Below are 15,470 nucleotides of genomic sequence, written 5' to 3'. Positions count from 1 at the left end.
AGAAGAAAAAGAAAATATATTGTAACTAAGGCCCAGCAGAATTATTGGATATGCTCTGGGTCCCTTCTTCCCTTCTCTCCTTGACAAAAGCAAAAGTGGTGTTTTATTATCTGTGTGCCACTTAAAAACCAAACAAAAAACCAAACTAAATTACTTGACATTTAGTTACTGCAAACTCACAGGCACAATAAAACACTACTAACGGAGTCATCCTATACTCTGCTTACACAAGGGTAGGGAGATATGGCTCCTCTGCAGTAGCGGAATGCGCATTGTATCTTGTACCTGCTCAGCCTGAGAGGAGAGTAAGACACAGCACATGCAAAATCCCCACACAGCATGAATAGGGCAACGTCTCACAGTACCCCTTGAACCACCACCACCTACTAATCCAGAACTGTGCCAGTGGCAATGCCCTCGTGCTGTCAACACACAAATAACTCATAACAGTGGGGACCTGCCCCCAGCGCTCTGCATCACAACAATGGCACAGGGGCACAGGAAGCAACAGCTTGGTACTAGCAGTCGAGAGGCATCTCTCCATGCTAGGGGTTCAAATCTCCCTGTGCTCCTCACAAACACTGTTTTGGAAACAGGAAGCTTGCAGAGAGCACACACAGCCCTCCTGGGGCAAGGCTCAAAAGCCATCTCAGAAAGGAATCTTTTTACCAAGCAGTCAGTGTGTGATGCTGAATGCAACAAGACTAGGCATAGACCAGGGGTCAGCAAGGTTTATCTTGCCTGGGCCGGATCAGTCCCGTGGAGATCCCTCTGTGGGCTGGATCGTGTGCGCGCCCGTGATTTTCAGCATCAGACGCGATTTCCAACACCATAGAAGTGAGTCCCCGCACCGCGCTGTGCTGGTTTAGCAGAGCGCCAAGTGGGCAGCTCAGTTCAGGGGCAGCTTGTGGGCTGGTCAAACAACCTCCGCAGGTCGCTTCTGGCCCATGGGCCTTAGGTTGCTGACCCCTGGCATAGACACAAGCTTGCAGCACTAGCCTCCAGGAACTCACTTTACGGGGGGCATTGGGCAGCTGGAATGAGTTACAGCCACACTAGGGGAAAGGGGCAACATAGCACGTGCCCCTCACCTTTTCCATATCAATCCCTTCTCAAGTCTCTGGAGATATCCTTATCATGTGCAGGACCCTGTGGGAGATTTTACACATCAGTATTCATGGGACAGAACAGTAATGAGGGGAGACATGAAACTACACTACTCATGCAGTCCACACTTGGCTTCAGAAGTTGTGTCATCCTGTTCTTCACACTCCTGCCAAATTATTACTGATGTTTTGGATAAGGGAACTTTTTTGCATTCTCATAAACGTTTATTTAAACCACTTCATTAACCTCTGAATGTACAAAGTGGCTTTTTAAAAAATCTATAAACGCAACACAAATTTAATGCTAAACAGCACAACTGGTGCAATGTATTTCAAATTCAGCGTGGTTAAGCCAATAGTCTATCAAAGGACTACAAAAGTAATTATTAGACAAATAGTAAGAACAGGCTTTTGTTAACATGAAAAAGATATTGTGAACTCCCAAGAAACCAAGCATTGTCCTTAATTCAACACTGGCACAAAAGAAGCCCTCCAAATTAGTTGTACTGCCACTTATTTATTTAATTCAATTTCAAGATGTATGTACTTTTTAAAAGAGGTCTGGTTAGGCTGCACTAAAAACAAACAAACAGCAATTTCTCCATGCTATGTCATTCATGAAAACATTAAATAAATCAAACAAACAAAAACAAACAAACATTAAACAAAACTGGTTCCCAGCTGACATTTTCATCTTTGAACTCAGAACCAGAAAGCAGTACAGTATCTGAATTCATCAAAGTTCTTATCAATCTAATGATAATATGTTCCACACAATGAACAACAGCTTAGCATGAGCTAAGTTTACAGGCTCCAGGGGACAAAACTGTGATCACTTTGCTCCTCCTTGGCTATTCTGGGGAATCACCAGGGAAACCCAGCCAGATGGGCGGGGTATGTATGTATGTATGTATGTATAAATAAATAAATAAATAATATTAATTATTATTATTATGCTGCACTGTGCTGAACTAAGCTGTGCCTTGGCTTAGTGTGTCATTCAAACACAGGACTGTGATTTAAGCTCTCTCCAGACTAACCATGAGCCGTAAACAAGGTTTGATCCTACCAATGGATGTGGTTTGCTCAGGGGAGCTAAACCAGGAGCCTGGATTTAAATGACACCCAAGCCTAAACATGGCTTGGCTCAGCGCAGCAACAGAACAACCAGGGGGGGAGAAAGAGGCTGCTGTATCTTCTCCAGAAGCCCACACTAAGCTACAGTTTGGTTTAGCATGAAGGAAAATCCAGGACAATGTTGTTAGGTTTGTTCTGATTTGTTTTGTCTTGTTCTTTAAACATTCAGTTTTACCATTCATGTTTTTTATAATGTGGCAGTCTAGGAAATTTCTGAACAATTGCTATTTACTAATTTCTGCAGCCAATGTAATTCTCATTTTTGTACATGAATAACTAAAAGTTGTGCTTAAAAACACAAACAACAAAAATGAAGCAAATCTTCCTTTGTGCGTAGCTACCAAATAGACTCTGCCTAGGCCAATTGTGTTCTGCTTGTCAATTTGACTTTTTGCTTTCTAAAGCGTAAATCATTTGTTTGCTGTGCTTTGCCTTCTTTCACAAGAAGGAAAACAAAGCAGCTCAACAATGCATTTATACTAACTGAAATAGCACAGTGTAACAAGAAGAATGAAACTTTAAAATTTAAAATTGTTAACTTTATTCGAGCCATCCATATCTATTGGTGGATACATCTTGCTAAGAAACTCTATTTACATCACAAAATGGCCAATTGTGTTCTTCCTCCACCCGCCTTGAGCATGAAGAAATATCAGCAACCATCATAGAACTATTTCATATTGTGCTTGGTATGCAACTCCTAGAACTTAATGCTAAAAAGATTAAGAGCCTGGGTCACATCAATGTGCCCATGCAGGCCACCTGATAGCTTCTTTCTGATATTATCCAGATCTGGTTGTTGTAGGAAATTTTTAATATCACATGATAGGCAAAGCACTGACATCAAAGGGCAGATAAGCATATTTGGAGCAATGGATCAAATACTCCTCTCCATGGTGGAGCTCTGAAAAGCTGTTTCTGCAAATTTGAAGCTTTATCCTGTTGTAAGGTAAAGGTAAAGGGACCCCTGACCATTAGGTCTAGTTGTGACCGACTCTGGGGTTGCGGCGCTCATCTCACTTTATTGGCCGAGGGAGCCGGCGTACAACTTCCAGGTCATGAGGTCAGCATGACTAAGCCGCTTCTGGCGAACCAGAGCAGTGCACGGAAATGCCGTTTACCTTCCCGCCGGACCCATTCATCTACTAGCACTTTGACATGCTTTCAAACTGCTAGGTTGGCAGGAGCAGGGACCGAGCAACAGGAGCTCACCCCGTAGCGGGGATTCAAACCGCCAACCTTCTGATTGGCAAGTCCTAGGCTCTGTGTTTTAACCCACAGCGCCACCCACGTCCCTTTTCCTGTTGTACTTGACACCAATTGGCTCCTTCTCCCCCTTGTGACATCACAAAGATCTACACTGTCTCTGAAGCTGTACTGAACTTTCAAATAAAAGTTTTCATTTTTCAGAGTAATATGGAAGATGATGAACATTTATTTAAATTATTGTTGCAAGGTTAAAAAACAATGCCATCTCTGGGCAGTAGACAAAAGCACAATTCAATAATGTAATGCCAACAAGCAATAACTGCAGATTAATCAACATGTTAGAACAATGAACAACCTGGCTTTAAAACATGAAACCAAATGCCTTCAAGTCCTTTTCAACGATTAACAATGCTGGAGCTAGCCACACACGCCTTGTTCCACAAACTAGGGGCCACCAGTGAAAAGGTCCTCTCTCTAATGCTTACCAGTCTCATATCTTTACAGCAGGCTAACAAACAATGTCTCAAACACTGATCTTGGCACAAGCAGGTTTGTATGGATGAAGAGTGTTCCTCAAACAATCCGGCCCTGTACTATTTAGGACTTAAGAGTGGAAACCAGCACCTTCAACTGGGCTGAGAAACACTAGAACCAGTTCAAATGAATGCTGTTGGTGTTAGGATCTGACCAGCTAGTCTAAACAAATACTCACTCAACAAATATATTCTGTACCAGCTAAAGTTTCTGAGTCAACTTCAAAAACAGCCCCATGTAGAATTGAGGACACTGCAGCAGCTTAGCCTAGTACACAGACACTTGAAGCAATGTCCCCTTTCTCTAGAGAGTTCAAGCAGTACTTCTTTTAAGATACATGTCTAAAAGCAAGACTACGGTAGCTTAGTCTAGTGTTTGATTGGCAGATTTGCACCCCTGACATTTTCATCCGTGGAATCGGGTCCATCTTCAGCCAAACTTCCTCCTCTTTCATACTAACCCTTTAGCAATTCCATGGCATTTCAAGCTCCTATTACACACGTCTTGAGTCCCACCCCACCCCCGCTAATTACTCTCAAAATGTATGTTTTCTATTAATAGTCACTTTATATTGAATCTATTCAACATAAACAGAGTTGTTTTCCTGACAACTGTACTTTCAGTAGGCCTTGAACAGCTTCCTATCTAGAAAGGGTTTTGATATCTGATTGTCCTTCAGCAAAACTACAATAAGGAATAAGGACATGGAGAAAACAGAGCTAGAAGTACTAAGATTGGACAGTAAACTTCTATCATGTGAAAGTGCAAGGTGCCTAAACAGATTGGGGAAGACACGCGATAAAAGCTTATAAAATCATAAATGATGCAGTGAAAGTAGACTGATTTTCCCACTGTCCCATAAAATCATCACTTGGAATCAGCCAATTAAATTAATTATCAGGAAAAGATTCAGGACAAACAAGGCATAATTAGCTTATGGAATTCACTGCCACAATATGTGTTCATTACCACATGAATTCTGGTGTTGGCCAATGTGGTAGAAGGCGTTAAAGGGGAATTAGGAAACTATGACAATAAAATTAAAGTGATCCCATCTTCTGATAAAGCACAGCCTCTTTTGCATATAGATAACTGGGGATATGACTGGAGACAGGGTAACAGAAATGAAAGCACAACAGGATAAATATTGTATAGTGGTAACTCGGGTTACATACGCTTCAGGTTACATACGCTTCAGGTTACACACGCTTCAGGTTGTAGACTCTGCTAACCCAGAAATATTACCTTGGGTTAAGAACTTTGCTTCAGGATGAGAACAGAAACCGTGCAGCAGCGGTGCAGCAGCAGGAGGCCCCATTAGCTAAAGTGGTGCTTCAGGTTAAGAACAGTTTCAGGTTAAGAACGGACCTCCGCAATGAATTAAGTACTTAACCCGAGGTACCACTGTATAACTTATTTGGTTCTTTGCTTAGGTATGTGACTTGACTTGCCCCACATCGCTCTGAGCCACTTTAACCTTCACAGCAAAAAAATTACAAATGTTGAGAACCAGCAAAATGTATTATAATGCTTAGTAATTTCCAAAGAGCAATACTGGATTTCATTGCTTAAAGCTGATCATATCAACAGTGCTGTCAATGTTTTTAATACAGTTTGCTGTTCTGATCCTTGACAAGGTACCTTTTAGAGGATTACAAGAAATATATTCCATCTTAGCTAGGTTTCACTTCTCTCTTTCTTTTTTAAAAAGTCGATATTTTCACCAGTTGGAGATAGCATTTAATTTTTATTTATTTTTTTGTTCTTGTAACAGAAACTTAAAATGAAAGTAGAATGATTGACAAGTACCTCACAGGCAACCCTGGCAACACTTAATTCGACTCCCTCTCCTTTGGCTCCTTAAGCAAAATTCCTCCGCAACTGTTTGTCTTCAAAGTAACTCCCACAAAGCTCATTACTGCCAGCCTTAGTCTATCCCTCATGTTGCGCATTTATCTCTGGGGTGCATTATCAACATGTGGCACATGTCCTTGACATGCACAGAAGAGCCTGCACCCCAGGACAGCAGCACGCATGACAATAGTGTTGACTCTCAGTCCATTATGGTTGCTGGGATGTAACCGAGAAATCTAATAACTGTGACAGTGGGCCTTTGGGTTCTGGCTTGCCTTTTCCAGACAGTGAAGCTGCACAGACACTAATGAAAGGTTAAATGAATAGGAATAGCTGACAAGAGGTACAATGAAGAAGGGGCTTGGTAATCTACAGACACTGAGCAGAGATCTTTGGCTCAAGCAGAGAAAGGACAGCACATCAGCAAGTCACAATATTTAAAACAGCTTGCTATACACAGAGGCTTTTGTGTCTGGGTACATGTCTGGCTCTGGAAGGAAAAAAGACCCTGAAAAGGAATTCCAGCATGGGGCACTTCGGCAAATGTAAGGTCACAAAGAGGGAAAAATGTTTTCTGTGTGCTGCTACATCTTTGTACAGAACATTAAAAAGCAGCTATTAAAAAGACACATGAATCACAACTTTTAAGGACAATGAGGCCTGCCTGGCAATTACAGCTGCCTTTCAGAGGAATCCCAACCAATAGTGGAAATGGGTGTTAATGCTGCATATGTATTTCTTTAAGAACCAGAGTCATTCATAATCCACGCATCACTTTGCCTGCATTTCTTCTTCCTAGAGCTATCAACTTCATTAACATGAATGTGCAGTATCTGAAAAGGCAAAGCATTGAAAGATGTAGCTGAAAAAACAACAAGGTTTTACAACTCTTTAAGTCACCTTTTGACTTGAAACAATGACATTTTTTCCCCAGCACATTTGGGTACTTGATATCTCCTACTCGTTTGCTGATGTGATAATTATGTTCACAAAACATACCAAAATGCCATAGGTTTTTTTCCCCTCCAAATGAAGGCAAGGGTAGAAGGACAAATAAAGCTGTTAGGCACAATGGGGAAATATTTTAAACAAACACATACCTATTAAAGAACAGCAGTCAAGAGTGAGCTAAAGGAGGGGGTGGGGTGGGTGATGCATCTCCCCAGAACAGAAAGTAACCTGATCACAATATTGTGTTTGACATAACCTTAAGCATCTTTACTCAGAAGTATGTTTCAATGACTTCAGTAAGGTTTACTCCAATAATATTTAGTGCATGCAAGACTGCAGTTGTGCAACCCAGTCTTCTACCTGTTTATTCAGAAGCCCCGCCAGGTTTGGGAAGCCTTAATCTTAGCTAAGTGCACACACAGGTTTACAGCCCAAGGCTGTGCTCATATTCAATGGGGTAAGCCCCATTGAAATCTAAGAAACATTTCTGAGTGAGCATGCAGAGGATGAACAGTACAGTATTTTTTTAAGCTTTAACACCCTGATTCTAAAGACATTTGCTTTAGGTAAATCCTATATTTTTCAGTGGACTTTCTCCTATTTAAACATGACTGAGTTCACTTAAACCCACAGTCTCAATCATACCCTTAGTGTGTTTTTTTATGATGCACTAACTTTAAGTGTACATGTATCACAGTACTTTGTATTTAAAACAGTGAAAGACACTTCCTAGGCTAGAGCTCTGTGCCCATTTTTTATATACATGGGACTTCCCTGCAGTGGAAGTGCCAGCTGAGCTTTGCATCAATGAAACTGCCCCATACACACAAGTGGGCTTGCCGGAGCAACAGCTACATGTTTACTGAAGGATCTACACAGGCAGTGTCTGTACTTCAGACTGCAGGTAAATGGTATATATAAGATTGAGTGCAGTTCACTCCATTAAATAGCTATCTATACTGCATGCTCCCCTTTGCACACAAACCACCCCCATGACAACCTCCTGCATATTCCCTCTCTCACACATTGCAATTGCTAAGCTCCCTTGTCACCTTTCACCCAATTATGAAGCCACCATCTCCTGCAGGCCCTGCTGTCATCTTCACCCACATTCCCATGCCTTCTGCTCCTCCATTTTGCAACACACAATAATATATGTACAGTATCTTTAAGATAAAGATAATCGTAAGCAGCGAGAGGAGGAAGAGAGGGGACAGAAGGTGAAGAAAGAGCTGTGAGGGGAGAGGAGCCCTTTCTCCATCCTCTGGACCCCCTGAGGAACCCAACAAACCTGCTGTACCTGGAACTGGGTTTGGAGGGTGCAACTTTAATGCAACCTAGCTGTGGGCAGCCTGAGAAATGACCATCTTCCTGCCCATAAGAAGCAAGTCTAGAGTGATGTCCGCTGTTTCCAGGATTTCTTCTTATGTGAGACTTTTGTGGGTGAGCTGAGAGTTTGTTTGGACCCACAGGCTGAGAGGGAGGAAGTAAACTAAATTGGTATACATGTAACTTTGTCATTAATGTAACATCTTTATATGCAACTGTGTGTTTTTGCAACATTGTGAGCCCAGCACCAAACAACGAAAAGCCCGTTGCAACTAAGTCTGGAAATGTATCGGTGTACTTGTAAATAACTGTATACTCTACAAGTCCACAGATACATTTCTAGACTTAGTTGGTTTAGGCTTGACTAGTCCCACTCCATGGCTTTCAATGGGACTTAAGATATGTACACATTAGTGGTGAAAAATCAGTGAGGTCCTTTATCCCAGCTGCATTCCAAGCTGCATTTCTACATTGCTACATGCACAAGAGGGGGCGGGGAGAGATGTCTTCACCCAATGCAACATTACCTAATTGTCTCATGCCTGCAACCCCTCCCCAAAAAATCCTCCAATTCCATGAAGCTGTCATCTGTTCAGGTGCAACAACTGTCTCAGATGTGCACACAAATCACGTGAACTCACATGTCAAATCAGATGGAAGCTGTTTTCATAGAATCATAGAACTGTAGATTTGCAGGGGACTCCAAGGGCCATCTAGTCCAACCCTCTGCAATCGCAAGAATCTCAGCTAAAGCATCAATGGGGAAACACATCAAACAGCAGCATATCTCGATAACCTACAGGATTCATATGAACTGTGGCCAACATCATGTGAATCTGGAACATCATATGTATTTGGCTTCAAACGCCAGCAGTGGAAGCACATTGGAGCTGGAGTAAACATCACTGTGTTCACAGCCCTTGTAATGACCAGCTTATGCTAGATTGCAGCATATTTCTCTAAAATGGACTAAGTAACAATAGTACCAAAGGGTGCCTGTTACTTCCTCATCTATACCTACCCTAGATGTCTTACATAACAATGGTATTACCACAGAAATTTCTTAAGAAAAGGACATTACTTTGATTTCAGTAGTACTTTTTATTTCAAAAACGGTAGTTAGTTATTTCAAGCTTCACTCTAACCTGGGAGCAGCGTTAAGAAACTGAGATATGAAAGCTAGGAGCTAAATGGCAGCTTAAACCTTGGTTATGGGTGCATCAATGGAATGTCTAGGCGTGCTTTTTTATAACAAGAATACAGTGCTGAAAATGAATGAACTGCAGCTAAAATATTATGTTCATTTTTCACATGGTCTAGTCCTTCCCCTGCCCACCACCCTAATGTTCTTAAGAGGATCTCTTCTCCAGCCTTCAGAGAGTAGCTGGCAGTGGGGAGGCAGAAAAAGGTCCTCCTTTCCTTCTACTCTGCAGTTTTAATCTGAAATCTTAGGCACAGTACTGCACCCAGAGCTCAGAAACTGCTCGCGCTAATGAAATTCCCTGTCACAAAAATGCACCTAGAACAATGGGAGACTGGAACACTGCCTTGCAGTAAGCCCTATTAAAGGTAATGGGAGCTACTTTTGAGGAGACAGGTAAAGCACTGTGTTGTAAGCCTATTTTTAAGATATCAAACTTCTCCCGTACATAATAAGTTTCAAAGGTGCCTGGGTATGTACTATATGAATGAAAAGGACTTGACTGGGGAAGTTAAGGGGAGGAACTCCTCTGAAAATCAAAACCACATGCTGTCACTGAAATCAATATTTTGCATATACAGAGACATTATATGTGTGTACACACACACACACACCATACAGTCATCCAGAAAACAGGAGCTGTTGGGAACATTTGATTCTTCAGGAGAAATACAGTACTTAGACTCGAGGCACTGACAACTAAATCAGGATTCTGCTTCTTCTAGTTCTCCACAAAGGATTTTAACCAATAACCTTCTACAGATATTTCAGATATTATTTTATAAACACGCACAGAGGGGGAGAAAGAAATGAGGCACTGCTTCCCCTAGATAGAAGCTAAGTGTTCTTGATTTTAACTCAGCAACTTTTTCAGTGCCAAAGCTTAAAGAGATGTGGGGGATAAATGGGAACATCTGGTATAGCACATAAAAGGTAAATATTACTTATTGTCCATTAAAAAAAGAACTCTCGCCTAAACATTTTCAATTCACACTTGACTTAGAACCCTTGTACCTTGAAACCTTAGATGGTGCAATTCTTGTACATTTTGTAGGAAATGATTGTCTACTTTTCAAGAATTAAGGCTGCTATGCTAACACTAACTTAACTTGGAAACAAGTTCAACTGATATAAAAAGCAGAACATACGTCTGCAAATAAATGTGTTGAGGACCAGGATGTACATGTAAGAAAAACAGAGAACATATGAATAACTCACATATTAGGAATCATTTGATAGCTCAAAGTGTTTCCCTCCCCCCCCCCCTTTTCTTTTAACAGAAGACTGGAAATGCCAATAGTAATTTTCTCACTCTGTTTTCACTAAAATAATATTTACACAGAGTATGTGTAATGACTTTTCCCCCTTGTTTAATCCCCTATGTATCTGAGTACTGGATACAATGGAATTACAATTATTTAGCAGGCTATAAATAATGTATCTGGCATGCGCAATTGATATTTAGCATGTCTTACTAGAACTATAAAAGGCTCATTATAGATCAGCAAATCATTTCTAACAAGCAAGTTCAGCTGTGAAATACCGAATGAAACCTTTACTGTACATTGCTGATATGCTTGTGTGTGTGTGTGTGTGTGTGTGTGTTAATGGATATATATTCAATTTAATACAGTGAGGAACATACCACCCAGAATAATTAAATAAAATAAAATGCCAAGACACAAACAAACTTCATAACTGCACCATGTCGATGACTGATTTAATAATTTAATTTAATTTAATAAATTGAAACAACAGGAGAATACCCTGCCTATGAAAGAGGGCTGAGTGTCCAGTTTCGTCGTTCCTGAACAGCTGTATTCGCCAGCTTAAGTTGCTCAGCTAATTCCTGGCTTGCAAGGACTAACGTAGAAGCCAAATAAAAAGAAGGAAAGAAATTCACACACATACAAAAAGATCAATTTACTATGAAAGATCAAATGAGAAAACTGTGGGGACAGCACCAGGTCAGAGTGTAGAGAACTATGAAGTCCTGTTCTTCATTAACTTGAAACCTCTTGGGATGCCACACACTACCTGTCCCTGAGCTTATTGAAACGCCTAACGCTAACCCCTGTCTCTGCGCCACTCTTCTGGGCCCCAAGTGAATCATATCCTGCCGCTGACAAGTTTAGCTGGGGGACCAGAGCTGAAACATGAAAAGTGCTTTTCTCTTTCTCCCCCCCCCCCACCTCCCTTCTCTAAATCAGGCAGTTTTCTGGGCAGTGGTGGTGGGGAAAGACGACACAGCGTTGACTCAGTGACATGGTGAGATGAAACAAGAGGTCCAGGCCACTCTTGGAGCTTTGCAGATAAAAGTAATCAAATGACACTCCTGGAATGCAAATTGGCATTCTTGGACTGCAGCAATTGCGCAACCCATGAAACATCCTTGACAGCAAAGCAAGATTAGGACAAAATGTTATGTAAAAGCACTGAACGAAAAAAGGGAAAGGGGGGAAAGGGGGGGTGGGAAGAAGCTTGCTTGGAAATTCAAACAGATCACATTTACACACCATAACATTGCAGGAGTCAAGTCTGCTCCTCAGCTCCATTCTTTTTACTGCTTTGTTTCATGTAAATGCATAACCCAGTGTGTCAAAGAGACACACACACAGAGAGATCCTGATCTCTGTACACTTGTAAGAATGGAAAACATTCGGAGCAGTGGAAATAAACATGTGTGCCTGCTACATTTCTTACAATATAAATATTTTTAAAGTTAACTATTTTCCAAAACATTTCTAAATAGATCTTTGCTACATCAAAACTAGTGTTGGGTATATGGACCAGTGCAAGAACATGGATTATATTTAGCTCATTGGGAATTAATAATACTTAATACCCAGTCATCGTACGTAGGCAGCCTCTAGGCCAGGTGGAATGAAATCTCCTTAATATACAACCTAGAATTTTATTACCCCTAGAATTTTTTTAAAAACTTCATAAAACTGGAAAAGCTTTTATGCAAACACACACAAGTCAGAAGTTAGGACTTATGACACTGTAAGTGTGCATATCCCCTTATTTACATTGCAGGCTGAAGCTTCCTTAAATTTTTAAGGACAAGAGATGTTCTATGCTTTCTTGCAATGACTTGATATTCTTCAGAAGATCTGCTGATCAGGCAGACTTATTAAATATTACTGGATGAATGAACTTATTAAAATGCAAGCGTTCCCCATCCCCATTTCTAAATGGTAAAAAAAAAGTCTCATTAATTACTGTTTTAAAAAAAGTAATTACTGCCCACGGAAGATAAGCAATGATACACATGGTATATTTTTAAAAATTACAAAAGGGTGATAAAAATAAAATAAATGCTCACTTTTGTATTGTAAGATTTCATTTGCCATGTCAGGAAACGTGTGAAGGATTTGAGAAGAGGTCTGTAATGTTTTGCTGGGACTTTTGAACTTCAAGTCATTTCTACTGAGTGGCACAATCTCTCTCCCCCCCCCCCCCATGCAAAATACACTTTAATGCTGGATCTACTTAGATTATTACGTGATGTCCTTTGTGCATCAATTTTACAACAGCTTGACTCTAGGGTAAATGAGAAGCACCATAAACTGCAGTCTGCTTTCAAAACCACTTTAATTTCTGTCAGTGCTGCGGTTACCACAGTCCTGAGCGCATGATGCGCCACTTTTACCCACCCACCTCCCCTCTTTAGGGTTGCCTTCATTTGACAGTCACATCTCCTACACTCCAAGAGGGGCTTTGATCACTGGAACAAGACATGCCACTCTACGGGGAAGGGGTGGCGGCGAGGAAATAGTATTTTCCCTAAACGCATTCTAATTACAGACGCAGAACGCAAGAGCATCCCATTCCCCAAGTGGGGCTTATGACAGCAACGCGCAGGGGTTAAAGTACACTTAAAATGCAAGGCAGCGAGCCCGGGGAAGAATCCATCCCCACTCATCCCTAGACTAAAAGACCACCGAATTTCTTCGTTAGCTGAGCCGATTGGGTCTTTTGAAAGTGCTAGCAGAAATTAATGCAAACAGATAGTGTCCCTCTCTACCTCTTCAAAACCTGCCAGTTCTTTAATAAAATGTCCACATCAAAAACCGCCCAGGGGAAAAAAGGCTTCAGAAAGGTAGGTTTCCTGGGTTTATTTTAACTTGCGTAACACCTTCAAGGGGGAGAAGGTGAAGATTTTAATGATAATAATAATAATAATAATAAGCGTTTTGCAAATTCCTAAGAGCACCTGACGTCTTCCTTTCTCTACCTTCTTGAATCACTTTCGTTTCCTGCTTTCTATGGGGCTCGCTTCCGATGTGTCGTGGCTGGCAATCTCTCCGCAGACCCCTTTCCTAGAAGGCTAATAATAATAATAATGGCCCTCCACGAAGCGCCTGCCCGCCTGCCTGCCTGAGATCTGCCTTCTCCTCGCCCGCCCGCCCGCCCGCCCGCAGCACGAGCCTTCCTGCCCGGGACAAGTTCTGCTAACGAACCGCGCCGCCTGCAGAGGTGAAAACTGCCAAGCACATGACCGAAAAGTCGCGCGCGGGACCGGCGGCTTTGCACTTCTGGCCTGGGAGCCCGAGGCGCTGGAGATCGTAGAATACACACACACTCTCTCCCACTCGCACAGAGCTCGCAGCCCACCTCCCTTGCGCCCCCCCCTCCCGCCGATCGGCGACCCCCGATCTTTCCATTGGCGCACACAGCCCTCCCTTGCAGGCTGCTCTTCGCCAGCGCCGCGTACCCAACACACACCTCGAGCGAGGAGAGGAGAGCGGGGGGGGGATCTCATTCCTTAGCCCCTCCCGCTCTTTTCCCTCACCTTGGATGCCAGGAGCAGAAGGGGAAAGAGCTCCCATCCCATTCTCTCCCTCCCTCCCTCCCTGAAGGGAAGATGGTGGGGAGGGGGGGGGGAGAGAGAGAGAGAAACGACCCAACTTCAGGCCAACTTTCCAATCCGGACCCTGCTCTGCGCTTCGCCGCCTTCGCCCCCCCCCCCGCTTGTTTGTTTCGAAGGTTTTTGAGGAAACACGCTTCCTCACAGGCGGGGCTGTTTGCATTACGGCACGCTTCAAAAGGCGCGCGCGCACACACACGCACCCGCCACCCAAAAAAAACCACACATAACTTTTTTTTTTTTAAAGGAAATGTTGGAAAAACTTCTTACCATTTCGGCATGCTGCTTGTCAAGGGCACCCCCCGGCTCTGGAAGTCCTCGCGGCGGCGGCGGCGGCGGCACCGGCCTTTCCTTCCTTCCTTCTCCCCCCTCACACAAATTCCGCCCCCCCCTTCTTCCCCCTTCTCTCAGCAACACCAACAAGAAATCTCCTCAGCCCTCCAGGTGATTTCCAGACACGCGCGCGTGAGGAAAAGTCTCTCAGCCCCCCCCCCAAAAGAAATCTTCGGTGGGGGAAGAGAAAGGGGGGGAAGAGAAGGGGGGAATGAAAGGTTTGCTGAGGGGTCAAGAGGCGAGGACTGGGAGTCTGGTGCTGCCACAGGTTGGGGAGAAGGAGGGGGGAGGCTGTCCCCAATCTGAAAACACGGCGGCGGAGGCGCTTCCCTCCTCTTCCCTCCTCCTCCTCCTCCTCCTTCGCCGTCCCCTCCCGCCGCTACTGTACCTCAGAGCAGCTTGTTATTGGTCCTGGGGAAGGCAGAGAGGAGGTGGGGAGGGGAAACGGGACACTTTTCTCTCCCCCCCCTTTCCTTGGGCAAAGCCAGGAGACCCAAGGAGAGGCCGCCTGCGCCCAGCTGTCAAGGAAAAGTGAGGGGAAAGCAAGCCGCCCAAAGCGAGACCCGGGAAAACTTTTATTCTGAGGAGAGCGCGCCCGCCCGGGACTCCCCTCGCCCTCCTCGCCGTGTGTGTGTGTCTGTCTGAGGCGCTTTCTCTCTCTTTGCGCGCTCTTGACGCCCCTTCCGGGCCGGTTCCTCCTCACTAGCGAGCGGCGCAGCAGGCACACGCTCTCCCGCCGCCGCCACAGCCGCTGCTCCTGCCTCCGCTTCTCGTCTTCCTTATCAGCTCAAGGCGTCCAGGCGCCGCTGGAGAGAAAGACGGAGCGAGAGGGAAGGAGGAGGGGGAAATGGAGGAGCCCGCCGCTGCCGCCACCGCCGCCGGGAGAAGCGGGAGCTGCTCCCCAAAGAGGAGAGCAAACTTGGGCCGCTCCTGAGGGGAGGTT

At 43.7% G+C, this 15,470-nt stretch overlaps 1 protein-coding gene across 4 annotated transcripts in view; it reads right to left on the bottom strand.

Moving 5' to 3' along the window:
- The window catches only part of BNC2 (basonuclin zinc finger protein 2), a 398,619-nt gene extending 383,483 nt beyond the window's left edge, over window positions 1-15,136 (bottom strand). The window contains exons 1-2 of one of the 4 annotated variants that reach the window (XM_083592928.1): window positions 14,465-14,567; window positions 8,762-8,846 (exon numbers count right to left, since the gene is read on the bottom strand). Coding sequence is in view for 2 of the 4 variants with exons in the window: in XM_083592926.1 (XP_083449052.1) it covers window positions 14,465-14,467 (3 nt within the window). In the remaining 2 variants the exon portion in view is untranslated. Of the gene's footprint in view, window positions 1-8,761; window positions 8,847-14,119; window positions 14,250-14,464 lie in introns of those variants that run through there. The other 3 variants (XM_083592929.1, XM_083592926.1, XM_083592931.1) reach the window with 3 other exon arrangements.
- Between the last annotated feature and the right edge of the window lie 334 nt (window positions 15,137-15,470).

Source organism: Podarcis filfolensis, assembly GCF_964270895.1.
Source record: "Podarcis filfolensis genome assembly, chromosome: 17".
In the NCBI taxonomy this organism is placed as follows: Eukaryota; Metazoa; Chordata; class Lepidosauria; order Squamata; family Lacertidae; genus Podarcis; species Podarcis filfolensis.
The sequence above is the reverse complement of the archived record's forward strand: the minus strand, read 5'-3'. Positions and strand labels throughout refer to the sequence as shown.